The sequence below is a fragment of the Petromyzon marinus genome, chromosome 53 (assembly GCF_048934315.1).
Source record: "Petromyzon marinus isolate PM22_M1 ecotype Great Lakes invasive population chromosome 53, UKy_Petmar_22M1.pri1.0, whole genome shotgun sequence".
NCBI classification, from domain to species: Eukaryota; Metazoa; Chordata; class Hyperoartia; order Petromyzontiformes; family Petromyzontidae; genus Petromyzon; species Petromyzon marinus.
The window spans coordinates 3,437,702-3,464,627 of NC_133719.1; the positions used below are offsets into that span (position 1 = coordinate 3,437,702).

Sequence of the window (26,926 nt, forward strand, 5' to 3'; positions counted from 1 at the left end):
TTGAAGACAACGGGAATCGCTGCGCTAAGGGGTGTAGGGACTTCCCGACCTGAAGACGATACGACCAAATGAAGCCAATCTCCACTGCTGGACACAATTCCTCAGCTTGCTTGTTTCTCGTCACGTTATCCGCAAGTGGTAGTTGTCACTTTGCGCTAATTTCGCGTCAAACTTAACATATTGCGCAATAACACCCAAATCGGGTAAAACATTTTTCTTATTTTTCATACTCTGATAGTGGCGTAACAATGTCCCATTATAGTGGTTTACTCTGTAGTCTGTATAGTAGGAATAAACGAGTGTAGCTCACGAAGAGAAAGTCACCAAGGATAATAATAGTAGCGATAGAGTTAGGGGCCGTCCATAAATGACGTCACGCGATTTTTGACGATTTTTGACCCCCCCCCACCCTCGTCACACGGCGTCACAAAAAGTCAGACCCCCCCCCCGCCTCAAATATGACGTCACAAAGCTCTGCCCCCCCCCAAACCATATTTCCATTTTGAAAATAAAACATGCTTCAAATCGCTTTAAACTATTATCATTGTAGCGCGTATTTAATGTGGCGCTGCACTCTGATGTTGAAGGAGAAAACATTTATTAAAAAGTATATTTCATTAAGTAGAACGTGTTGTCTGTATTTATTTAAAGTTGCGCATTTTGATGTGACGTCAAATTTCTAAAACCCTAGGTGCGTGACGTCATTTGTGGACGGCCCCTTATATGGAGGTGGCTGACCACCCACTGCAGCTTCCGGCACCGCCCAACCAAAAATGTTGAGCCACCCAATCCTGCTACAGGTGTCGGTGGGATGTTCCATCACTCTCACGGGGAGAAGGGGGTGACCCCAGCTTGTGTACTTTATGTAAGTTTAAGTTTCGCTCAAAACACATCTTGTTCGAGTAAACGAACAGCAATTGTAAAATAGCAATTCGTCTGGATCAGCTGCAAAAGATACCCCGGCAGTAGCCCTGTAACACATCCCTCCCCCGTCGAACATCAATGGCGCCCACCCCCCTGTACCCACCCCCGTCACGCGGAGTGGTAGAGTCCGGGATGCGTTCAAGTGGAGGACTCCCCGGGGCTAAGGGCGGCCACCCAGCTCACTCAGCGCCTTCCTCAGCGCAGTAGCAGCAGCAACAACAACAACAGCAGCAACAACAGCAACAACAACAGCAGCATCAGCAAGCAAAGCGAAGCGATCCAAGCGGACAGACCCCGGCCAGCGGAATGGTGAGTGGCAAACACGTTGCTGGGCAAGCTACCAGGGCGGGAAGCTGCAGCCTGTAACAGACTGTAAGGGCAAGTGCCAATTAGCGAGCACCTACGAAGGCCGGCACGGCACACGAGGAGTGTGGGGTGGCCAACACCACGCCCGGTCGCCTTTGTCTTCCCAGTCGCACCGGGTACTCATTTTGAGGCTGAGTCGACCTAGGGGAGGCCCAGGAGCGGTTCAGATAATCGTCAATGGCTGTGGGCCGTGAGCGGGCGGTGTGGATGGTGGGTGATTAGCAGCGGCGTGGAATTTCCAGCACTTTATTAAGCCTCGTTAAAGGAGTACGCTAGATTGGTCGTTTTTGCGTCGCTTGCCGCATGTTTGAACACGTCTTCATACCCCGGGGAACTTTTGATTCGTGTTGCGCAATTGCTTATTTACTTGTAAAATTGTGGGGGGTGGGGTATGGGATGTTGGGAGCGATTCTTCCGCTATATATATTTTTTTGGGGGGGTGGGGGGTAGAGAGACATGTTTATGTACACAGCAGGCGAACGCAGTGTCACGCGCACACACACACAGAGAGCCCAAATCACACCTCCCTAGCACGCCTCGATCCAGAGAGCATTGCTACGGTCACAAGACGTCCTGTGTGAGATGTGGAGACAGCTTGAGGAGATGTAGAGACAGACAGCTTGAGAGACAGGGAGACAGCTTGAGAGACAGGGAGACAGACAGCTTGAGAGACAGGGAGACAGACAGCTTGAGAGACAGGGAGACAGACGGCTTGAGAGACAGACAGCTTGAGAGACAGGGAGACAGCTTGAGAGACAGGGAGACAGACAGCTTGAGAGACGGGGAGACAGACAGCTTGAGAGACGGGGAGACAGACAGCTTGAGAGACGGGGAGACAGACAGCTTGAGAGACAGGGAGACAGCTTGAGAGACAGGGAGACAGACAGCTTGAGAGACAGGGAGACAGACAGCTTGAGAGACAGGGAGACAGACAGCTTGAGAGACAGGGAGACAGACAGCTTGAGAGACAGGGAGACAGACAGCTTGAGGAGATGGAGAGACAGACAGCTTGAGAGACGGGGAGACAGACAGCTTGAGAGACAGGGAGACAGACAGCTTGAGAGACAGGGAGACAGACAGCTTGAGAGACGGGGAGACAGCTTGAGAGACGGGGAGACAGACAGCTTGAGAGACGGGGAGACAGACAGCTTGAGAGACGGGGAGACAGCTTGAGAGACGGGGAGACAGACAGCTTGAGAGACGGGGAGACAGACAGCTTGGGAGACGGACAGCTTGAGAGACAGGGAGACGGACAGCTTGAGAGACAGGGAGACGGACAGCTTGAGAGACGGGGAGACAGACAGCTTGAGAGACGGGGAGACAGCTTGAGAGACGGGGAGACAGACAGCTTGAGAGACGGGGAGACAGACAGCTTGGGAGACGGACAGCTTGAGAGACAGGGAGACGGACAGCTTGAGAGACAGGGAGACGGACAGCTTGAGAGACGGGGAGACGGACAGCTTGAGAGACGGGGAGACAGACAGCTTGAGAGACGGGGAGACATCTTGAGAGACAGGGAGACATCTTGAGAGACAGGGAGACATCTTGAGAGACAGGGAGACATCTTGAGAGACAGGGAGACGGACAGCTTGAGAGACAGGGAGACGGACAGCTTGAGAGACAGGGAGACAGACGGCTTGAGAGACAGGGAGACAGACAGCTTTAGAGACAAGGAGACATACAGCTTGAGAGACAAGGAGACAGCTTGAGAGACAGGGAGACGGACAGCTTGAGAGACAGGGAGACAGCTTGAGAGACAGGGAGACAGACAGCTTGAGAGACAGGGAGACAGACAGCTTGAGAGACAGGGAGACAGACGGCTTGAGAGACAGGGAGACAGACAGCTTGAGAGACAGGGAGACAGACAGCTTGAGGAGATGGAGAGACAGACAGCTTGAGAGACAGGGAGACATAGGAATAGGTTTTACCCTTTTAACTGGCACACAAAAAATTGACACCTTTATTCAAGGCATCATGTTTGCTATAACTACAACACAAGCAGTCAAAATGCAAACAAAAAAGACAACTCTGATCATAATATTGGCACTGTCCTTGAATTTGATTGGTCCACACCCGAGACGGCTTTTCTTAGAGCCTAGTCTCCATTGGTGTTGGACCAGAAGACGCCAAAAGGCGTACAACTCAAAAACAGCGCACTATCAGAGTATTGAGGGCTCGGGTGAGCATTTACATTATGAGACCTCCTTTGCCAGTTACAAGATATAGGAATAGGTTTTACCCTTTTAACTGGCACAATCAAATTCAAGGACAGTGCATATTATTATCAGAGTTGTCTTTTTTGTTTGCATTTTGACTGCTTGTGTTGTGGTTATAGCAGACATGATGCCTTGAATAAAGGTGCCACTTAAAAGGGTAAAACCTATTCCTATATCTTGTTACTAGCAAAGGAGGTCTCATAATGTAAATAGACAGGGAGACAGCTTCAGAGATAGGGAGACAGCTTGAGAGACAGGGAGACAGACAGCTTGAGGAGATGGAGAGACAGACAGCTTGAGAGATAGGGAGACAGCTAGCTTGAGAGACAGGGAGACAGACAGCTTGAGAGACAGGGAGACAGACAGCTTAAGAGACAGGGAGACAGACAGCTTGAGGAGATGGAGAGACAAACAGCTTGACAGACAGGGAGACAGACAGCTTGAGAGACAGGGGGACAGCTTGAGAGACGAGGAGACAGACAGCTTGAGAGACGAGGAGACAGACAGCTTGAGAGACAAGGAGACAGACAGCTTGAGGAGATGGAGAGACAGACAGCTTGAGAGACAGGGAGACAGCTTAAGAGACGGGGAGACAGACAGCTTGAGAGACAGGGAGACAGACAGCTTGAGAGACGGGGAGACAGATGGCTTGAGAGACGGGGAGACAGACAGCTTGAGAGACAGGGAGACGGACAGCTTGAGAGACAGGGAGACAGACAGCTTAAGAGACAGGGAGACAGACAGCTTGAGGAGATGGAGAGACAAACAGCTTGACAGACAGGGAGACAGACAGCTTGAGGAGATGGAGAGACAAACAGCTTGACAGACAGGTAGACAGACAGCTTGAGAGACAGGGGGACAGCTTGAGAGACGAGGAGACAGACAGCTTGAGAGACAGGGAGACAGACAGCTTGAGGAGATGGAGAGACAGACAGCTTGAGAGACAGGGAGACAGCTTAAGAGACGGGGAGACAGACAGCTTGAGAGACAGGGAGACAGACAGCTTGAGAGACGGGGAGACAGATGGCTTGAGAGACGGGGAGACAGACGGCTTGAGAGACGGGGAGACAGACAGCTTGAGAGACGGGGAGACAGACAGCTTGAGTGAGAGACAGGGAGACAGACAGCTTGAGAGACAGGGAGACAGACAGCTTGAGAGACGGGGAGACAGACAGCTTGAGAGACAGGGAGACAGCTTGAGAGACAGGGAGACAGACAGCTTGAGAGACAGGGAGACAGACAGCTTGAGAGACGGGGAGACAGCTTGAGAGACAGGTAGACAGACAGCTTGAGAGACGGGGAGACAGCTTGAGAGACAGGGAGACAGCTTGAGAGACGGTGAGACAGACAGCTTGAGAGACACGGAGACAGCTTGAGAGACGGGGAGACAGACAGCTTGAGAGACAGGGAGACAGACGGCTTGAGAGACGGGGAGACAGACAGCTTGAGAGACGGGGAGACAGACAGCTTGAGAGACGGGGAGACAGACAGCTTGAGAGACGGGGAGACAGACAGCTTGAGAGACGGGGAGACAGACAGCTTGAGAGACGGGGAGACGGACAGCTTGAGAGACGGGGAGACGGACAGCTTGAGAGACGGGGAGACGGACAGCTTGAGAGACGGGGAGACGGACAGCTTGAGAGACGGGGAGACAGACAGCTTGAGAGACGGGGAGACAGACAGCTTGAGAGACGGGGAGACAGACAGCTTGAGAGACGGGGAGACAGACAGCTTGAGAGATAGCGAGACAGACAGCTTGAGAGACAGCGAGACAGACAGCTTGAGAGACGGGGAGACAGACAGCTTGAGAGACGGGGAGACAGACAGCTTGAGAGACGGGGAGACAGACAGCTTGAGAGACAGGGAGACAGAGAGCTTGAGAGACAGGGAGACAGACAGCTTGAGAGACGGGGAGACAGATAGCTTGAGAGACAGGGAGACAGACAGCTTGAGAGACAGGTAGACAGACAGCTTGAGAGACAGGGAGACAGACAGCTTGAGAGTTTGAGGGACATACAGCTTGAGAGTTTGGGGAACAGACAGCTTGAGAGACAGGGAGACAGCTTGAGAGACAGGGAGACAGACAGCTTGAGAGACAGGGAGACAGACAGCTTGAGAGACGGGGAGACAGATAGCTTGAGAGACAGGGAGACAGACAGCTTGAGAGACAGGTAGACAGACAGCTTGAGAGACAGGGAGACAGACAGCTTGAGAGTTTGAGGGACATACAGCTTGAGAGACAGGGAGACAGCTTGAGAGACAGGGAGACAGACAGCTTGAGAGTTTGGGGGACAGACAGCTTGAGAGTTTGGGGAACAGACAGCTTGAGAGACAGGGAGACAGCTTGAGAGACGGGGAGACAGACAGCTTGAGAGACGGGGAGACGGACAGCTTGAGAGACGGGGAGACGGACAGCTTGAGAGACGGGGAGACGGACAGCTTGAGAGACGGGGAGACGGACAGCTTGAGAGACGGGGAGACGGACAGCTTGAGAGACGGGGAGACAGACAGCTTGAGAGACGGGGAGACAGACAGCTTGAGAGACGGGGAGACAGACAGCTTGAGAGATAGCGAGACAGACAGCTTGAGAGACAGCGAGACAGACAGCTTGAGAGACGGGGAGACAGACAGCTTGAGAGACGGGGAGACAGACAGCTTGAGAGACGGGGAGACAGACAGCTTGAGAGACAGGGAGACAGAGAGCTTGAGAGACAGGGAGACAGACAGCTTGAGAGACGGGGAGACAGATAGCTTGAGAGACAGGGAGACAGACAGCTTGAGAGACAGGTAGACAGACAGCTTGAGAGACAGGGAGACAGACAGCTTGAGAGTTTGAGGGACATACAGCTTGAGAGACAGGGAGACAGCTTGAGAGACAGGGAGACAGACAGCTTGAGAGTTTGGGGGACAGACAGCTTGAGAGTTTGGGGAACAGACAGCTTGAGAGACAGGGAGACAGCTTGAGAGACAGGGAGACAGACAGCTTGAGAGACAGCGAGACAGACAGCTTGAGAGACGGGGAGACAGCTTGAGAGACAGGGAGGGAGACGGCTTGAGAGACAGCGAGACAGACAGCTTGAGAGACGGGGAGACAGCTTGAGAGACAGGGAGGGAGACAGCTTGAGAGACAGGGAGACAGACAGCTTGAGAGACAGCGAGACAGACAGCTTGAGAGACATGGAGATAGACAGCTTGAGAGACGGGGAGACAGACAGCTTGAGAGACAGGGAGACAGACAGCTTTAGAGACAGGGAGACAGACAGCTTGAGAGACAGGGAGACAGACAGCTTGAGAGACAGGGAGACAGGCAGCTTGAGAGACAGCGAGACAGACAGCTTGAGAGACATGGAGACAGACAGCTTGAGAGACAGGGAGACAGACAGCGTGAGAGACGGGGAGACAGCTTGAGAGACAGGGAGGGAGACAGCTTGAGAGACAGGGAGACGGACAGCTTGAGAGACAGCGAGACAGACAGCTTGAGAGACATGGAGACAGACAGCTTGAGAGACGGGGAGACAGACAGCTTGAGAGACAGGGAGACAGACAGCTTTAGAGACAGGGAGACAGACAGCTTGAGAGACAGGGAGACAGACAGCTTGAGAGACGGGGAGACAGACAGCTTGAGAGACGGGGAGACAGACAGCTTGAGAGACGGGGAGACAGATAGCTTGAGAGACAGGGAGACAGACAGCTTGAGAGACAGGGAGACAGACAGCTTGAGAGACAGGGAGACAGACATCTTGAGAGACAGGGAGACAGACAGCTTGAGAGACAGGGAGACAGACAGCTTGAGAGACAGGGAGACAGACAGCTTGAGAGACAGGGAGACAGACAGCTTGAGAGACAGGGAGACAGCTTGAGAGACAGGGAGACAGACAGCTTGAGAGACAGGGAGACAGACAGTTTGAGAGACAGGGAGACAGCTTGAGAGACGGGGAGACAGACAGCTTGAGAGACAGGGAGACAGACAGCTTGAGAGACAGTGAGACAGACAGCTTGAGAGATGGGCGACAGGTTTAGATGGGCTGGATAGAGTCTGGGCAGGAATAATTGGGTATTCCATGGTGACTATGAGATGTTAACTACCTCGCCCCGTATACAGGAGGTCGTGGGTTCGATCCTAACCCTAATGCCTGCTGTATATTTTGAGTTTCATTGTCTCTCTCCCCGTGGTAACGTGGATTTTATCCGGGTTCTTCGGGTCTTCTTTTCCACATTTCGAATCAACATCACGCGTTTAGAGTCTTTGGCTACTACTAGAAATGTCCACGTGATACAGTGAGGGAGAAAAGTATATGATCCCCTGCTGACAATGAAATGATCAGTCTATAATTTTAATGGTAGGTTTATTTGAACAGTGAGAGACAGAATAACAACAAAACAATCCAGAAAACGCACGTCAAAAATTTTATAAATTGATTTGCATTTTAATGAGGGAAATAAGTATTTGACCCCTCTGCAAAACATGACTTAGTACTTGGTGGCAAAACACTTGTTGGCAATCACAGAGGTCAGACGTTTCTTGTAGTTGGCCACCAGGTTTGCACGCATCTCTGGAGGAATTTTGTCCCACTCCTCTTTGCAGATCTTCTCCAAGTCATTAAGATTTCGAGGCTGACGTTTGGCAACTCAAACCTTCAGCTCCCTCCAGATTTTCAATGGGATTAAGGTCTGGAGACCGGCTAGGCCACTCCAGGACCTTAATGTGCTTCTTCTTCAGCCACTCCTTTGTTGCCTTGGCCGTGTGTTTTGGGTCATTGTCATGCTGGAATACCCATCCACGAACCATTTTCAATGCCCTGGCTGAGGGAAGGAGGTTCTCACCCAAGATTTGACGGTAGATGACCCCGTCCATCGTCCCTTTGATGCGGTGAAGTTGTCCTGTCCCCTTAGCAGAAAAACACCCCCAAAGCATAATGTTTCCACCTCCATGTTTGACTGTGGGGATGGTGTTCTTGGGGTCATAGGCAGTATTCCTCCTCCTCCAAACACGGCGAGTTGAGTTGATGCCAAAGAGCTCCATTTTGGTCTCATCTGACCACAACACTTTCACCCAGTTGTCCTCTGAATCATTCAGATGTTCATTGTCAAACTTCAGACCGGCATCTATATGTGCTTTCTTGAGCAGGGGGACCTTGCGGGCGCTGCAGGATTTCAGTCCTTCACGGCGTAGTGTGTTACCAATTGCTTTCTTGGTGACTATGGTCCCAGCTGCCTTGAGATCATTGACAAAATCCTCCCGTGTAGTTCTGGGCTGATTCCTCACCGTTCTCATGATCATTGCAACGAGGTGAGATCTTGCATGGAGCCCCAGGCCGAGGGAGATTATGTTTCTACTATTTGCGAATAATCGCACCAACTGTTGTCACCTTTGATTTAAAGCTTTCGTGACTGCAGTAATTCATATTCTTAGTTTTTTCGGTAAAGTCACGTTATTTTGTTGTTTCTCTTCAACGTGACTTTACCGAAAAAACTAAGAATATGTTGTCACCTTCTCACCAAGCTGCTTGGCAATGGTCTTGTTGCCCATTCCAGCCTTGTGTAGGTCTACAATCTTGTCCCTGACATCCTTGGAGAGCTCTTTGGTCTTGGCCATGGTGGAGAGTTTGGAATCTGATTGATTGATTGCTTCTGTGGACAGGTGTCTTTTATACAGGTAACGAGCTGAGATTAGGAGCACTCCCTTTAAGAGTGTGCTCCTAATCTCAGCTCGTTACCTGTATAAAAGACATCTGGGAGCCAGAAATCTTTCTGATTGAGAGGGGGTCAAATACTTGTTTCCCTCATTAAAATGCAAATCAATTTATAACATTTTTGACTTCCGTTTTTCTGGATTTTTTTTGTAGTTATTCTGTCTCTCACTGTTCAAATAAATCTACCATTAAAATTATAGACTGATCATTTCTTTGTCAGTGGGCAAATGTACAAAATCAGCAGGGGATCAAATACTTTTTTCCCTCACTGTAAGCCGCTTTGTTGAGCCATTATTTGTCACAAGGTCGCGTCTGAAAAATATCTATAGAGCTCAGTGGGCCTTACCTGGTAAAATACAAAGTTTAGTTTAGTTTATCTCAAACTGTCTCGCCAATTTCAAATTGTCCCCCTTTGAGGTGGGAGACACAGTTTGAGGTGGGAGACACAGTTTGAGGAGGGAGACACAGTTCGAGGTGGGAGACACAGTTTGAGGTGGGAGACAGTTCGGGGTGGGAGACACAGTTTAGGGTGTGAGACACAGTTTGGGGTGGGAGACACAGTTTGGGGTGTGAGACACAGTTTGGGGTGTGAGACACAGTTTGGGGTGGGAGACACAGTTTGGGGTGTGAGACACAGTTTGGGATGGGAGACACAGTTCGGGGTGGGAGACACAGTTTGGGATGGGAGACAGTTTGAGATGGGAGACACAGTTTGGGGTGGGAGACACAGTTTGAGGTGGGAGACATAGTTCGAGGTGGGAGACACAGTTTGGGGTGGGAGACACAGTTTGAGGTGGGAGACACAGTTTGGGGTGGGAGACAGTTTGGAGTGGGAGACACAGTTTGGGGTGGGAGACACAGTTTGAGGTGGGAGACAGTTTGAGGTGGGAGACAGTTTGGGGTGGGAGACACAGTTTGGGATGGGAGACACAGTTCGAGGTGGGAGACACAGTTTGGGGTGGGAGACACAGTTTGGGGTGGGAGACACAGTTTGGGATGGGAGACACAGTTTGGGGTGGGAGACACAGTTTGGGGTGGGGGACACAGTTTGAGGTGCGAGACAGTTTGAGGTGGGAGACACAGTTTGAGATGGGAGACACAGTTTGAGGTGCGAGACAGTTTGAGGTGGGAGACACAGTTTGAGGTGGGAGACACAGTTTGAGGTGGGAGACACAGTTTGGGGTGGGAGACACAGTTTGGGGTGGGAGACACAGTTTGGGGTGGGAGACACAGTTTGGGGTGTGAGACACAGTTTGGGGTGTGAGACACAGTTTGGGGTGTGAGACACAGTTTGGGGTGGGAGACACAGTTTGGGGTGGGAGACACAGTTTGGGGTGGGAGACACAGTTTGGGGTGGGAGACACAGTTTGGGGTGTGAGACACAGTTTGGGGTGGGGGACACAGTTTGGGGTGGGAGACAGTTTGAGGTGGGAGACACAGTTTGGGGTGGGAGACACAGTTTGAGGTGGGAGACAGTTTGAGATGGGAGACACAGTTCGGGGTGGGAGACACAGTTTGGGATTGGAGACACAGTTCGGGGTGGGAGACACAGTTTGGGATGGGAGACAGTTTGAGATGGGAGACACAGTTTGGGGTGGGAGACACAGTTTGGGGTGGGAGACACAGTTTGGGGTGGGAGACACAGTTTGGGGTGGGGGACACAGTTTGAGGTGCGAGACAGTTTGAGGTGGGAGACACAGTTTGAGATGGGAGACACAGTTTGAGGTGCGAGACAGTTTGAGATGGGAGACAGTTTGAGATGGGAGACAGTTTGAGGTGGGAGACACAGTTTGAGGTGGGAGACACAGTTTGAGGTGGGAGACACAGTTTGAGGTGGGAGACACAGTTTGAGGTGGGAGACACAGTTTGGGGTGGGAGACACAGTTTGGGGTGTGAGACACAGTTTGGGGTGGGAGACACAGTTTGGGGTGTGAGACACAGTTTGGGGTGTGAGACACAGTTTGGGGTGGGAGACACAGTTTGGGGTGGGAGACACAGTTTGGGGTGTGAGACACAGTTTGGGATGGGAGACACAGTTCGGGGTGGGAGACACAGTTTGGGATGGGAGACAGTTTGAGATGGGAGACACAGTTTGGGGTGGGAGACACAGTTTGAGGTGGGAGACATAGTTCGAGGTGGGAGACACAGTTTGGGGTGGGAGACACAGTTTGAGGTGGGAGACACAGTTTGGGGTGGGAGACAGTTTGGAGTGGGAGACACAGTTTGGGGTGGGAGACACAGTTTGGGGTGGGAGACACAGTTTGAGGTGGGAGACAGTTTGGGGTGGGAGACACAGTTTGGGATGGGAGACACAGTTTGGGGTGGGAGACACAGTTTGGGGTGGGAGACACAGTTTGGGGTGGGGAACACAGTTTGAGGTGCGAGACAGTTTGAGGTGGGAGACACAGTTTGAGGTGGGAGACACAGTTTGAGGTGGGAGACACAGTTTGAGATGGGAGACACAGTTTGAGGTGCGAGACAGTTTGAGATGGGAGACAGTTTGAGGTGGGAGACACAGTTTGAGGTGGGAGACACAGTTTGAGGTGGGAGACACAGTTTGGGGTGGGAGACACAGTTTGGGGTGTGAGACACAGTTTGGGGTGTGAGACACAGTTTGGGGTGGGAGACACAGTTTGGGGTGGGAGACACAGTTTGGGGTGTGAGACACAGTTTGGGGTGGGGGACACAGTTTGGGGTGGGAGACAATTTGAGGTGGGAGACACAGTTTGGGGTGGGAGACACAGTTTGAGGTGGGAGACAGTTTGAGATGGGAGACACAGTTTGGGGTGGGAGACACAGTTTGAGGTGGGAGACAGTTCGGGGTGGGAGACACAGTTTGGGATGGGAGACACAGTTTGGGATGGGAGACACAGTTTGGGATGGGAGACAGTTTGAGATGGGAGACACAGTTTGGGGTGGGAGACACAGTTTGAGGTGGGAGACACAGTTCGAGGTGGGAGACACAGTTTGGGGTGGGAGACACAGTTCGAGGTGGGAGACACAGTTTGGGGTGGGGGACAGTTTGAGGTGGGAGACACAGTTTGGGGTGGGAGACACAGTTTGGGGTGGGAGACACAGTTTGAGGTGGGAGACACAGTTTGGGGTGGGAGACACAGTTCGAGGTGGGAGACACAGTTCGGGGTGGGAGACACAGTTTGGGATGGGAGACAGTTTGAGATGGGAGACACAGTTTGGGTGGGAGACACAGTTTGAGGTGGGAGACACAGTTTGGGGTGGGAGACAGTTTGGAGTGGGAGACACAGTTTGGGGTGGGAGACACAGTTTGGGGTGGGAGACACAGTTCGAGGTGGGAGACACAGTTTGGGGTGGGAGACACAGTTTGGGATGGGAGACACAGTTTGGGGTGGGAGACACAGTTTGGGGTGGGAGACACAGTTTGGGGTGGGGAACACAGTTTGAGGTGCGAGACAGTTTGAGGTGGGAGACACAGTTTGAGGTGGGAGACACAGTTTGAGGTGGGAGACACAGTTTGAGATGGGAGACACAGTTTGAGGTGCGAGACAGTTTGAGATGGGAGACAGTTTGAGGTGGGAGACACAGTTTGAGGTGGGAGACACAGTTTGAGGTGGGAGACACAGTTTGGGGTGGGAGACACAGTTTGGGGTGTGAGACACAGTTTGGGGTGTGAGACACAGTTTGGGGTGGGAGACACAGTTTGGGGTGGGAGACACAGTTTGGGGTGTGAGACACAGTTTGGGGTGGGGGACACAGTTTGGGGTGGGAGACAATTTGAGGTGGGAGACACAGTTTGGGGTGGGAGACACAGTTTGAGGTGGGAGACAGTTTGAGATGGGAGACACAGTTTGGGGTGGGAGACACAGTTTGAGGTGGGAGACAGTTCGGGGTGGGAGACACAGTTTGGGATGGGAGACACAGTTTGGGATGGGAGACACAGTTTGGGATGGGAGACAGTTTGAGATGGGAGACACAGTTTGGGGTGGGAGACACAGTTTGAGGTGGGAGACACAGTTCGAGGTGGGAGACACAGTTTGGGGTGGGAGACACAGTTCGAGGTGGGAGACACAGTTTGGGGTGGGGGACAGTTTGAGGTGGGAGACACAGTTTGGGGTGGGAGACACAGTTTGGGGTGGGAGACACAGTTTGAGGTGGGAGACACAGTTTGGGGTGGGAGACACAGTTCGAGGTGGGAGACACAGTTCGGGGTGGGAGACACAGTTTGGGATGGGAGACAGTTTGAGATGGGAGACACAGTTTGGGTGGGAGACACAGTTTGAGGTGGGAGACATAGTTCGAGGTGGGAGACACAGTTTGGGGTGGGAGACACAGTTTGAGGTGGGAGACACAGTTTGGGGTGGGAGACAGTTTGGAGTGGGAGACACAGTTTGGGGTGGGAGACACAGTTTGGGGTGGGAGACACAGTTTGAGGTGGGAGACAGTTTGGGATGGGAGACACAGTTCGAGGTGGGAGACACAGTTTGGGGTGGGAGACACAGTTTGGGATGGGAGACACAGTTTGGGGTGGGAGACACAGTTTGGGGTGGGAGACACAGTTTGGGGTGGGGGACACAGTTTGAGGTGCGAGACAGTTTGAGGTGGGAGACACAGTTTGAGGTGGGAGACACAGTTTGAGGTGGGAGACACAGTTTGAGATGGGAGACACAGTTTGAGGTGCGAGACAGTTTGAGATGGGAGACAGTTTGAGGTGGGAGACACAGTTTGAGGTGGGAGACACAGTTTGAGGTGGGAGACACAGTTTGGGGTGGGAGACACAGTTTGGGGTGTGAGACACAGTTTGGGGTGTGAGACACAGTTTGGGGTGGGAGACACAGTTTGGGGTGGGAGACACAGTTTGGGGTGTGAGACACAGTTTGGGGTGGGGGACACAGTTTGGGGTGGGAGACAGTTTGAGGTGGGAGACACAGTTTGGGGTGGGAGACACAGTTTGAGGTGGGAGACAGTTTGAGATGGGAGACACAGTTTGGGGTGGGAGACACAGTTTGAGGTGGGAGACAGTTCGGGGTGGGAGACACAGTTTGGGATGGGAGACACAGTTTGGGATGGGAGACACAGTTTGGGATGGGAGACAGTTTGAGATGGGAGACACAGTTTGGGGTGGGAGACACAGTTTGAGGTGGGAGACACAGTTCGAGGTGGGAGACACAGTTTGGGGTGGGAGACACAGTTCGAGGTGGGAGACACAGTTTGGGGTGGGGGACAGTTTGAGGTGGGAGACACAGTTTGGGGTGGGAGACACAGTTTGGGGTGGGAGACACAGTTTGAGGTGGGAGACACAGTTTGGGGTGGGAGACACAGTTCGAGGTGGGAGACACAGTTTGAGGTGGGAGACACAGTTTGGGGTGGGAGACACAGTTTGGGGTGTGAGACACAGTTTGGGGTGGGAGACACAGTTTGGGGTGGAAGACACAGTTTGGGGTGGGGGACACAGTTTGGGGTGGGAGACAGTTTGGGGTGGGAGACACAGTTTGGGGTGGGAGACACAGTTTGGGGTGTGAGACACAGTTTGGGGTGGGAGGCACAGTTTGGGGTGGGGGACACAGTTTGGGGTGGGAGACAGTTTGAGGTGGGAGACACAGTTTGGGGTGGGAGACACAGTTTTGGGTGGGAGACACAGTTTGGGATGGGAGACAGTTTGGGGTGGGGGACACAGTTTGGGGTGGGAGACACAGTTTGGGGTGGGAGACACAGTTCGAGGTGGGAGACACAGTTTGGGGTGGGAGACAGTTTGAGGTGGGAGACACAGTTTGGGGTGGGAGACACAGTTTGGGGTGGGGGACACAGTTTGGGGTGGGAGACACAGTTTGGGGTGGGAGACACAGTTTGGGGTGTGAGACACAGTTTGGGGTGTGAGACACAGTTTGGGGTGGGGGACACAGTTTTGGATGGGAGACACAGTTTGAGGTGGGAGACACAGTTTGGGGTGGGAGACACAGTTTGGGGTGGGAGACACAGTTTGGGGTGGGAGACACAGTTTGAGGTGCGAGACAGTTTGAGATGGGAGACACAGTTTGGGGTGGGAGACACAGTTTGAGGTGGGAGACACAGTTTGGGGTGGGAGACACAGTTTGGAGTGGGAGACACAGTTTGAGATGGGAGACACAGTTTGAGATGGGAGAGACTGTTTGAGATGGGAGAGACTGTTTGATTTGGATGGAAGACACTGACATCTGACAGGTGCTGCACGAGGAGTGAGAGCTCAATGTGGCTGTGTGCGTGTGATGGGTGTGGTGATGCGAACCCATCCCTCATTCGCGTAAGGGGCAAGTGGATGAATCGCACAGAGCGTCCCCAACCGTTGTCAATGGGATTACATCACAGCAAGTAGGTTGCTGAGCTGTCCGTACGGACTGCAGTGATTCATGCAGCCGTATTGGTTCCTCCCACGCGGCGCTGTCACGGCCGGTTACAACACTCGCCTCTCGCACACACCACACGTGACCACGATGATGATGATGATGCCGGCCTTTGTGACCGTGTACGTGTGTGCGTGCGCGTGTGTGCTCCGCAGGACTTTTCCGTGAGTACCACTTGACACCCACTCCCTAGAGTCGCGCACGTTTGGGTCGAGTCGTCGCGGCGAGCGCGGGTCGAGCCCACCGGACGATGAGGACGAGGAGGAGGAGGAGGAGGCGGCGGCGGCAACGCCACCACTGCCCCACCGAGACGCTGACGCCCGCTCGACGCACGCCCCTTCTCGGCTGTGCATTCAGCGGGTTGTATATCAGCAGCATGTCAAGCAGGGTGGCACAGTGCTGATACGCGACCTTGGTTCGATGCTCGACTAGGATGCCTCTCTCTGTGTGGAGCTTAAACGTTCCTCCCACTGTTCTACGGAGTGTGTGGGGAGTGAGTGGGGAGCAGGAGTGCCGCGGTTAGGATGCTGCGCTATGAATCCGAGTTCCCGATCAAGGCCAACGCCAGTGACGGTTATCTGAACCGGTTCTGGGCCTGCTCTATGTCAACTCGGCCTTCAATGAGCACCTGTTGCGGTGTGTTGTAAACATCGCCACTCAGGAGACAAAGGTGGCCGGGCATGGTGCTGGCCACCCACCCCTTCTAGTGTGCCATGCCGGCCTTCATAGGTGCTCCTTAACAGCAATAGCCCTAACGGTCGGTTAAGGCTATAGGAGGGATCTTTGGAGTTTGAACTATGCTGGCCTTAATAGGTGCTCGCTAACAGCTATTTCCCCGTCAGCCTGTGTAGGCGTACACACATGCGTGATGTTGTGTGTGAGTGTCGAGGCGTGGCTGTGAGGATGAGTGGAGGAGGCATCGTGTCCTTGGCTGTTGAACCAGACAAACCGGTTTCCCTATGACCCACGAGCACGTGTCCTGCTGCAACACATACCAGCAGCTCGCGTCCTCGGCACCCGGCCACTCACCAACACCCGGTACCACCAAAGATTCCCCGTGTAGCCTTAACAGACTGTCGGAGCAACTACTGCTGTGAAGGCCGGACACCTGGCACGGTGCGGCGCGCGACGCGGTGGGTGGCCAGCACCACGCCCGTCAGCCTTCCCTAGCGGCGATGTTTTTACACACCGCACCAGGTACTCATTTGAGGCTGAGTCGACCTACGGGAGGCCCAGGACCGGTTCAGATAATTGTCACTGGTGCTGGCGGTGAGCGGGAATCGAACTTGGGTCTCCGGGTTCGTATCGCGGTGCGATAACCACTCCGCTAACCGCTCCCCATACAGCCACCCTACACACACCTGGCTAGACGCACACGCATCCATCATGAGGAAGAGGCTGAACAGGCGAGATGCTACCTCCACTCTCCCATGCCTACATTCCTCACGTGCCCCTACAAAGACAAATATTTCCCATGTAGCATTTGCAGGCTGTTAAGGCAAGTCCTATTTGCGAGCACCATTTGAGGCCAGTGCAGTGCACGAGGGTGTGGGTGGCCAGTTCCATGCCCAGCCACCTTTGTCTCCCCGATACTGATGTTCTACACACTGCACCAAATACTAATTTAAGGGAGGGTGGGGATTCAGGACCGATTCAGATATTCGTCACCGATGTTGGCAGTGAGCGGGTATCGAACTCGGGTTTATTGCTTGGTGCACTACCCGTTGAGCCGCCACGCCCTTAAGCAAAGACAGACACACCTTTACGACCGACGCACACGGGCGTTTCCAATTCACCTTTAACAGCAGTAAACTGTGGCATGTATGATGCATAGTCATCACAAAGTGAAATGGAGAAACGTGAACGGCATTTAAAGTAGATTTGCCCCCATGTCATTAAGCCAGTGCTCCCAAGTGCATCAATCCTAGCCCTATACGTTGGTGACTTTAACAGCCACCGTACTATGTTGGGGCTATGCAGTAGATCAGGCCGACGGCGAAAACCTCACCGACTGGATGTCTGCCGAAGATCTGCACCTGGTTTTTGATCCCAAAAAGCAAAGTAACTTTCCACTCAGCTGCGCAACACGACTTCAAGCCGGACCTCGACATTCAAACGTCAAAGTGGGGACCATGCTTCACGCATCCTGCAAAATACTCCCAAGCTTTGCCAAAAGTCAACACAGGCCCTATCATCACCCACATCGGTATCGAAATCCCCGTGATTGTGTCAAAACCATTACCAAAGCTGACTGTGACCACTATAAGGAGGCTGTAGAAAGAGAGTGGTGAGTTGAATTCCCGCGACGCCGGAATGTTATCACCGTCTTGTTAGCCTCCTTATTGCACCTGCTAAGAAGAGCATCCCTGATGCTTTAGGAAAGAATACACTCCCTGCTGGACAAAAGAGACACAGCACCTGCTCAGAAAGGCCTTACTAGAGTCTAGACTCGGCCAGACGTCAGCGGTGGATTGAGTGCATTGAAGGCCTGGATTGAACGCACCCCGACCACCATGCCTGGGCCCTACTACGACATCTGGGTGCTGCTAACACAACAGAATACAGGACTGCAAGAGTCCTGCCCAACTTTATAGCCTCCAAACTCGTGGAGAACACAAACGGACCGCTTGACAAAAACATCAAGCGAGATATCCATCGCCAATTACACCACGCATTGACCTCAATTTGTTTACAAGACCCCACCACCATCAGCACAGAGGAAGTGTGGGAGGGTCTGGCTGAAATGAAGAAAGGGAAGGCTGCTGTCAGAAATGGTATTCCCCAGAATGTCTCCATCACTTAGGCCCTACGGGACTGCCAATGGCTGGCAAACCTGTACCTCAAAACCATGAAAACCGGATGCAATTCCCAAACCATTGTGGGAGGCAATGGTAATTGCAATACCCAAACCGGACAAGCCAATTGATAACCCGGCAAGCTATAGGCCGATATTACTCCTATGCATGACCTGTAAGCTCCTGGAACGCATCATCAGGAGAACTGGCCCGCTCAATGAGACGGTGATCCCTGAAGAACAATCGGGATTCTGGCCCAGACACAGCTGCTGTGACCATGTTTTGGCCCTTGCGGCGCACAGAGTCCAGATTCTATAATAAATCTAAGACCGGCGCAGCTTTTGTGGACTTGTCATCCACCTATGACACAGTCTAGATTAAGGGCTTGATGTTGAAGCGTGCAAGGACCATTCCCTGCCTCTAAACAATCAGCATGATATGGATGATTCTGAGCAATAGGCAACTGTGTGTTTTCATGGACGACAAAGCTAGCTCACCCCGGTTTCTTAACAATAGATTACCACAAGGTTCAGTACACACGTCAACACTCTTCGATGTCTATACGAGCGACATGCCGACAGCTGGATCATGCAAATTTGAATATGCGGCTGACCTTGCCTTGCCAACGCAAGCAGCACTTTCGGCGACATCATTGAATCTACTGTGAACCGAGACCAAAACACCATCGGGGGAGCATTTTCGGAAATAGAAGCTCAAGCCAAATCCCGACAAAACAACAGCTACTGCATTTCATCTCGCTAATCGGAGTACCAAGCGCACTCTGAAAGTGACCTGCGGCAACACTGTGCGACACGACCCCACACCAACCTATCTTGGAGTGAAGCTGGACTGTACGCCAACCTTCCATGACCACCTGAAAAAAGTAGCCGCCAAGACCCCGAGTGTCACGACGTCATTTAGCAGCAAATGGTGGCTGGCGCTGCTCTTCATCGGCTGCTCTCGTGCGTCTGCCAGGCGCCATCTTAGTGGAAAGATGGCATCGTTCTGTCTTCGTAATGAGGGAAAACGTTCTCGCACTGATTACGTCCGTTACCATCCGATCTCCCCTCCGTCCACGCCTGGGAAGGTCCTTGCCCACACACTGCCGGGCAAGGCTCACCCCACCTCTCCATACGCTGACATCCACAACAGTTGGGATTCACCGCCGACTGCTCCTCGATGGATGTGCTTGCCCCTACGCCTGTTGTCGGGAGTCGCGCCGTGAGTAGGATCGCCCGTCGCATGGAGATTCTGTCTAAAGAACTGCTCTGGTTCGCACCGAAGAAGGGGGCACATGTCCCAGAGCCCCTTCTGGACTTTATTAGGAAGCTGCGCATGTGAACAAGGAGGGGGGGGGGGGGGGGGGCTCTCGTTCGCAGTGGCTCCAACCCATCGCCACACTTCAGCGCCATATCCGGCGTTCGTCAAGGCTGCATTCTCACCCCTGGTCTCTTTTGTCATGGAATTGACTGGCTCCTGGGGTCTCCCGCTCTTCGAATCTGGGGGGGGGGGGGGGGGGGGTGATGACCAGTATTTTATGCAGATGATGCTGCATTGTTTGCATTTGCCCATATGGCACCCAGCTGACTCGCCAGCATTTTGAGGACCTCGGAGTCGATCCCCCTGAACCATACCTCGGTGTATTCACCAACAGCATGGAGGGCGCTGAGGACCTCTTATACTTGGGTTCCGAATTGCCCTCCGACAGTCGTTGTCGGCGTGACATCCTCTGCTTGTTCGGCACTGCGGTGTCGAGGATGAAGCCGTTGGACCACATTCGAGCACAGCGACGGACACAGACGAGGGCTTACCAAGCGTGCGCCATACCTACCTTGCCGTATGGTGCCGAGACTCAGCCCATTGCACAATCCGACTCCCAATGGGCCGCGGGTGATCCCCATGTGCTGCCCACTGACGACTGCTCGGCGCCACGTGGCTTGACCTGCAATTCGGGAGATTTCCAGCAGGGGAGCGGCTTTGCCCTTTGCTGGCAGCGTCGTTCGCTCAGGGCGCACGCGACAGCTTGGTCGTGTCGCGAAAGCGGGCGAAGACACGGGGGCAAACGGCACCTTGCGGCATCGCCACGTGGGCCAGGGGCGGGTCTCCGTCCATTCCCTCCGTGGCATCGTGCCATTGGACGGCCCAGGGGTGCGTGCGTGCGTGCGACAGATTCGCCGGGACGCCGGCTCGGAACTCGCGGCCTACAGCGGTGCCGACGTCGCCCGAGGTCGCCCAACGGTTCTGGTTGACTTGGCGACCCAGACCACAACCGCTCGAAACCTGGCGTCGTACTACACGCGTGTCACGAGACGCCTCCTGCTGCTGCGCATGTGTGCAAGGGCAGGAGTTTTGTTTTATTATAATACAGTGGTTATAAACTACACGCGCACTAACAAATCGATCGCGACCACACTCCAGCAAATGAAAGATTGGGTGCAGCCTTCGCTCAGGCCTCAGTGCCTCCAGTCTAATTTTCAGAAAACACCTCCTCTATGTCGCTGTGAATGACGTGGGTGAAAGCGTGCGTCACCTTGTCCGACTCTCCCCTTCAAGCAATCTCGTGGTAGCGATGCCAAGTAAAGAGAAACAACGAATGTTGTCGTCGTTGGTACGTGGACACTGCTGTTGTTTGTTCTTATTCATTGCTGCTGCTGTTGTTTGCTCTCGCGCTTGTCATCATTTTCCGCTGGTGTCGTCGTTGCTCTCTGTCATCGCTGTCGTCGTCGTCGTCGTCACCGCTGTTTCTCGTCGTTCTGTTTCTCCGCGACGCAGTTGGACGACGCCTTGGATGACTCCCCAAGCGCCGCAGTCAACCAGAAGCCGGAGCAACATGGCCCCGGCATGCAACCCGGGGGGTTCCCCGCCGGGGGATTTCCCGCCGGGGGATTCCCCGCCGGGGGGTTCCCCGCCGGGGGGTTCCCCGCCGGGGGGTTCCCCGCCGGGGGATTCCCCGCCGGGGGATTCCCTGCCGGGGGATTCCCCGCTGGGGGATTCCCTGCCGGGGGATTCCCCGCCGGGGGATTCCCCCCACAAGCCGGTGGGTTCCCCCCACAAGCCGGTGGGTTCCCCCCACAAGCCGGTGGGTTCCCCGGACCCTTCCCGGCTCCCGGAGGCTCAGCTCCAATTCCAGCTCAGAATGTGCTGGTGAGTGATTGAGTGGGGGAGTGAGCTCACCGCTGAGCCGCTTTTGTCGTTTGTCCCACCGCTGGAGTTTCTAAGGGAGAAGGACGCTCGTAGCTCTGACCCGATGGCTTGGAGCGCTGAGACGAATGGATGAGCGATGTAGCGCACGCGCTGTGTGACACGCACACGTGTAGTGACTGACTAAGAGTAGGAGGCACTCTATTTATTAAACGGCCTTAACAGTTCACACTCGGTAATTAAGATTCCCAGTCAGGACAGCTGGTAGACTGCCTGACTGGCGACATCGAGATGGTGAAGACGGTGACGACGGTTAAGACTCCAGCAGCACGACGGAATCTCGCTCCAAACGACAGCCCCGAGGTCCCCTCCCGGGGGCCCCTCTTATACTGTCAGCATGGCCTGGCTCCGCCCCCCCGCCACGCCCTCTGGTCTATCACGTGACCTGCTGTCAGTCAGGGCTGCTGTAAGCTGCAGATCCCCTTCCCTGCCAGCAGCCAACGCTATGCTGCTTATGTGATCGATTCTATGTCACTACAGATGCACTGTAATACAAAGATCCCCCGTATAGCCTTAACAGACTGTAGGGGCAAGTGCTGTTAGCGAGCACCTATGAAGGCCGGAACGGTACACGAGGGGGTGGGTGGCCAGCACCACGCCCGACCGCCTTTGTCTCCCTAGTGGCGATATTTACACACCACCCCAGGTACTCACTTGAGGCTGAGTCGACCTAGGGGAGGCCCGGGACCGGTTCAGATAATCGTCACTGGTGTTGGTCGTGAGCGGGAATCGAACCTGGGTCGCCAGGTTCATAGCGGTGACACGCGCATGCACTTTGTGACACACTGTGACACACACACAGTGACACACGTGCATGCACTGTGCGACACACTTCGACACGCGCTATGTGAAACTGTGACACGCGCACGCACTGTGTGAAACACGCAGTGACACAGAGACACACGCTGTGTCACCGTGACACGCGCACGCACTGTGCGACACAGTGACACGCACAGTGTGACGCATACACAGTGACACGCACACGCACTGTTAACACGCGTACGTGCCGCGTGTGCGCCGTCCCCAGCCCGTGCCGTTCCAGCAGCCGTTCCCGGGAGGACTTCGGCCCGGCATGCGTCTCGCCGTGCGTGGCGTTGTCAAGCCGACACCCTGGAGGTTAAGCCCCCCCCCCCTTTCCTTCACCCCTCCCTCTCCTTCCCCCTCCCTCCATCCCCTCCCTCCAGCTATTTCCAACACATTGTTGCAAATGCATGTACGTTGAACTTCTTCCGCACCGCACGTAGCTAATCGCAGGTGCGGTTGGCTACGTATGGTGGAAAAGAAGTTGAACATACTGTGCGTTGTTGAAAGCATGAATGCATCGGCTCTGCCTGTCGCTGTGTGTAACGTGAGGTCACGGTGAAGTGACTGTCTGTGTAACGTGGGGTCACAGTGAAGTGACTGTGTAACGTGGGGTCACAGTGAAGTGACTGTGTAACTTGGGGTCACAGTGAAGTGACTATCTGTGTGTAACGTGGGGTCACGGTGAAGTGTCTATGTCTGTGTGTAACGTGGGGTCACGGTGAAGTGTCTATGTCTGTGTGTAACGTGGGGTCACGGTGAAGTGACTGTGTGTAACGTGGGGTCACGAAGTGACTGTGTGTAACGTGGGGTCACGAAGTGACTGTGTGTAACGTGGGGTCACGAAGTGACTGTGTGTAACGTGGGGTCACGAAGTGACTGTGTGTAACGTGGGGTCACGGTGAAGTGACTGTGTGTCCGTGTGTAACGTGGGGTCACGGTGAAGTGTCCGTGTGTAACGTGGGGTCACGGTGAAGTGTGTGTGTAACGTGGGGTCACGGTGAAGTGACTGTGTGTGTAACGTGTGGTCACAGTGAAGTGACTGTCTGTGTGTAACGTGGGATCACAGTGAAGTATCTGTGTGTAACGTGGGGTCACAGTGAAGTGACTGTGTGTCTGTGTGTAACGTGGGGTCACAGTGAAGTGACTGTGTGTCTGTGTGTAACGTGGGGTCACGGTGGAGTGACTCTGCGTCTGTGTGTAACGTGGGGTCACGGTGAAGTGACTCTGCGTCTGTGTGTAACGTGGGGTCACGGTGAAGTGACTGTGTCTGTGTGTAACGTGGGGTCACGGTGAAGTGACTGTGTCTGTGTGTAACGTGGGGTCACGGTGAAGTGACTGTGTGTAACGTGGGGTCACGGTGAAGTGACTGTGTCTGCGTGTAACGTGGGGTCACGGTATCCCACGTGAAGCTGATCCGATACGAGTGGACCTTCAGTGTGGTGAGGCTGTGTCGCTATTCAAGACAGCCGGCCACGTTGCTCGGCTGCGGACCCACTCAGATGAACGGTTGCCGGGACCTGCTAACCCCCGTGTGTGCGTGTGTGTGTACATACGTGCGTGGTGCCGGCCACCGGTGATGATTATCTGAACCGGTCCTCGGCCTCCCCCTCGGTCCACTCTGCTTCAAATGAGTACCTGGTGCGGTGTGCAAGCATCGCCGCCGGAGAAACAAAGGCGGTCGGGCCCCATGCCGGCCACCCACCCCCTCCCTCGTGAAGCCGTTCTGGCCTTCGTAGGCTGCTGCTAACCCGCCAACACCACTGGCTCCAACAGTCTGTTAAAGGCTACGCGGGGATCTTTGTCTCCGTCCAGGTTCATGATTGACCTGGGCTGCGCCCCCGGGAGGGATGTGGGCATGCACATCAGCGTGCGTTGGGACGAGCGACCGAACGTGGTGGTGCGGAACCACATGGTGAACGAAGGCTGGGGCCGCGAGGAGAGGGCCCACCCGGCGTTCCCGTTCCGCCCGGGGCAGCCGTTCGATGTGTGTGGAGCATGCAGCGCTCGCTCACTCACTCGCACGCTCACTCGCACACTCACTCACACGCTTGTTCACTCGCACCCGCACTCACTCCCTCGCTCACACTCTCGTTCACTCATTCACTCACTCGCTCACAAACTCACTCGCTCACAAATTCACTCGTTCACACACTCGCTCAGACACTCACACTCTCACACACTTGTTCACTCATTCCCTCGCTCACACTCTCGTTCACTCACTTGCTCACTCACTCGCACACTCGCACACTCAGACACTCACACGTTCACACGTTTGTTCACTCATCTCGCCCGCCCACACTCATTTGCTCTCACATTAACTCACACACTTGTTCGCTCGCTCACATACTCGCACTCACTCAGTCACTCACTCGGACTTGCTCGCACAATCACTCGCTCACACAATCACTCGCTCGCACAATCACTCGCTCACACAATCACTCGCTTGCACAATCACTCGCTCGCACAATCACTCGCTCGCACAATCACTCGCTCACACTTGCTCACACAATCACTCGCTCACACACTTACACTTGCTCGAACCCATTTGTTCACACACTTACTCACACAATCACTCGCTCGCTAAATCACTCACTCGCTCACACACTCACACTCGCTCAGACACTCGCTCAGACACTCTTTCACTCACTCGCTCACACACTCTCACACTCACTCGCTCGCTTACACAATTACTCGCTTTCACATTCGCTCACGTACTCGCTTGTTCACTCACACTTACGCTCGCTTGCTCACTCGCACTCACTCGCACCAATACCCGCCATTCATCATTAAGTGACGGTGACATCACCACGGCGCTTGTGCCAGGCCAGGTGCACTTTGAGGCCACGTCAAGTGTTGAAGGCTCGCTTGCAGGAGGTCGCGGGACAGACCCAGGTGCCATGGGTTGACTAGGATGACTGGCAGATTCACCAGCTGTGCCCCCTAATGTACACACTGCCTCACTTGCTCACCATATGATGATGATGCTGATACTGCTGCTGCCTCCCGTTGTGGTCAACAGCGGTAGTGTCGTGGTTAGCGCTACGCTGCGCTATGAACCCGTTGGCCTGAGTTCGATAAACTGCTCACGGCCAACACCACCAGTGACGATGATCTGAAAACGGTCCTGGGTCTCCCCAATGTCGACTCGGTCTCAAATGAGTACCTGGTGTGATGTGTTGGCCACCCACCTCCTCGTGTGCCTTCGGCGGCCTTCATAGGCGCTGCTACTCGCTGCTACGCGCTAACAGCACTTGCCCTGACAGTCTGTTAAGGCTACACTGAAGGGGGGGTGGATCTTTGTCTTTGGTCAACAGCTGCTGCTGCTGTGCACGGACGCCGACATGAAGGTGGCCGTGAACGGCGCTCACTTCTTCGAGTTCAAGCACCGCGTGCAGCCCATCTCGCGCATCACGGCCTTCACCATCAGCGGGGACGTCTCGCTGAGCCAAGTGTACCTCACATAGCCGCCCGGCATCCCTCCACCACCATCTCTCGCTCAACACTTCTCTCGCTGAGCCGACCGTGCCTCGTATAGCCGCCCGGCATCCTTCCACATCCATCTCTCGCTCAACACTTCTCTCGCTGAGCCGACTGTGCCTCGCATAGCCGCCCGGCATCCCTCCACCACCATCTCTCGCTCGGCCAAGTCTATCTTGCGTAACCAATTAACGCTCCACTACCACCTCCCACCTCACTCCTCCATCTCACTCAACTCTCCTATCGCTCGGCCAAGTCAGCCCCACCTGAGGCCCACCTCGCTCGGCACCTTGGCACGCTTTACCTGCCGGCCGCCACCGTCGTTCGGCCGGCGATGGAGCGAGCTGACGTGCGGACCCGTCGCAGAGATGATTTGTTCCGCTCGCCAGGGCACGCTGCGGCGATGTCACACGGCGTGCGTGTCGGATCGCTCGCTACTGTGGGTCACCATTAAAGGATCCGAACTCAGGGTTTTGCTTTCGGAAAAGCTTCCGGTGTCTTCGAGAAGCCGAATTAAGTCTCCCCCGTGTGGTTGTTGTAGCGCGAGATGTGGATGTGCAACAAGAACGCCGTGGTGGCGAGATGTTAACTACATCGCCTGGTATACAGGAAGTCGTGGTGTTCGAGACCCCGACTCTGACTCCTGCTGTATATTTGGAGTGTGCCTGGTGGCGAGATGTTAACTACATCGCCTGGTATACAGGAAGTCGTGGTGTTCGAGACCCCGACCCTGACTCCTGTATATTTGGAGTGTGCCTGGTGGTGAGATGTTAACTACATCACTTGGTATACAGGAAGTCGTGGTGTTCGAGACCACGACCCTGACTCCTGCTGTATATTTGGAGTTTGCGGTGTCTTTCTCCCCGTGGTCGCAAGGATTTTTTCTCCGGGTCCTCCGGTTTTTCCCCTCCATTTCTAATCAAATGTCGCACGTTTCGAGCCTTTGGCTGCTGTGATTTTCCACACGACGACGATGATAACTTCGTTGAGCTATCATTACCGATAGCCAGGTCGCGTGTGAAAAAGAGCTATAACAGTGACCTGGTAAAATAATAAAATGCAGCAACAACAACAAAAGATTCCTGGATAATTAAAAG

At 54.0% G+C, this 26,926-nt stretch overlaps 1 protein-coding gene across 2 annotated transcripts; it reads left to right on the forward strand.

Annotated features, from left to right (window-relative positions):
• The first annotated feature begins 810 nt into the window (after positions 1 to 810).
• On the forward strand, positions 811 to 26,321 carry LOC116953901 (galectin-related protein-like). 2 transcript variants are annotated; one of them, XM_032974205.2, is made up of 6 exons: positions 811 to 1,233; positions 15,708 to 15,716; positions 21,120 to 21,491; positions 22,576 to 22,664; positions 24,165 to 24,336; positions 25,667 to 26,321. In XM_032974205.2, the coding sequence occupies exons 1-6, from the start codon at positions 1,231 to 1,233 to the stop codon at positions 25,814 to 25,816; spliced, it is 795 nt and encodes a 264-aa protein (XP_032830096.1). In that variant the 5' UTR covers positions 811 to 1,230; the 3' UTR covers positions 25,817 to 26,321. The 2 variants fall into 2 exon arrangements, with proteins under 2 accessions (XP_032830096.1, XP_075908040.1); XM_076051925.1 differs by lacking the exons at positions 811 to 1,233; positions 15,708 to 15,716 and adding an exon at positions 19,932 to 20,955.
• Positions 26,322 to 26,926: the final 605 nt, after the last annotated feature.

Excerpts from the sequence above, each read along its gene's own strand:
- LOC116953901 (XM_076051925.1), top strand. The coding sequence starts at position 20,917 with ATGCCAAGTAAAGAGAAACAACGAATGTTGTCGTCGTTG. Across the intron at positions 22,665-24,164 it reads GTCAAGCCGACACCCTGGAG|GTTCATGATTGACCTGGGCT; the intron begins GTTAAGCCCCCC and ends GTCTCCGTCCAG. Across the intron at positions 24,337-25,666 it reads GCCCGGGGCAGCCGTTCGAT|CTGCTGCTGCTGTGCACGGA; the intron begins GTGTGTGGAGCA and ends TTTGGTCAACAG.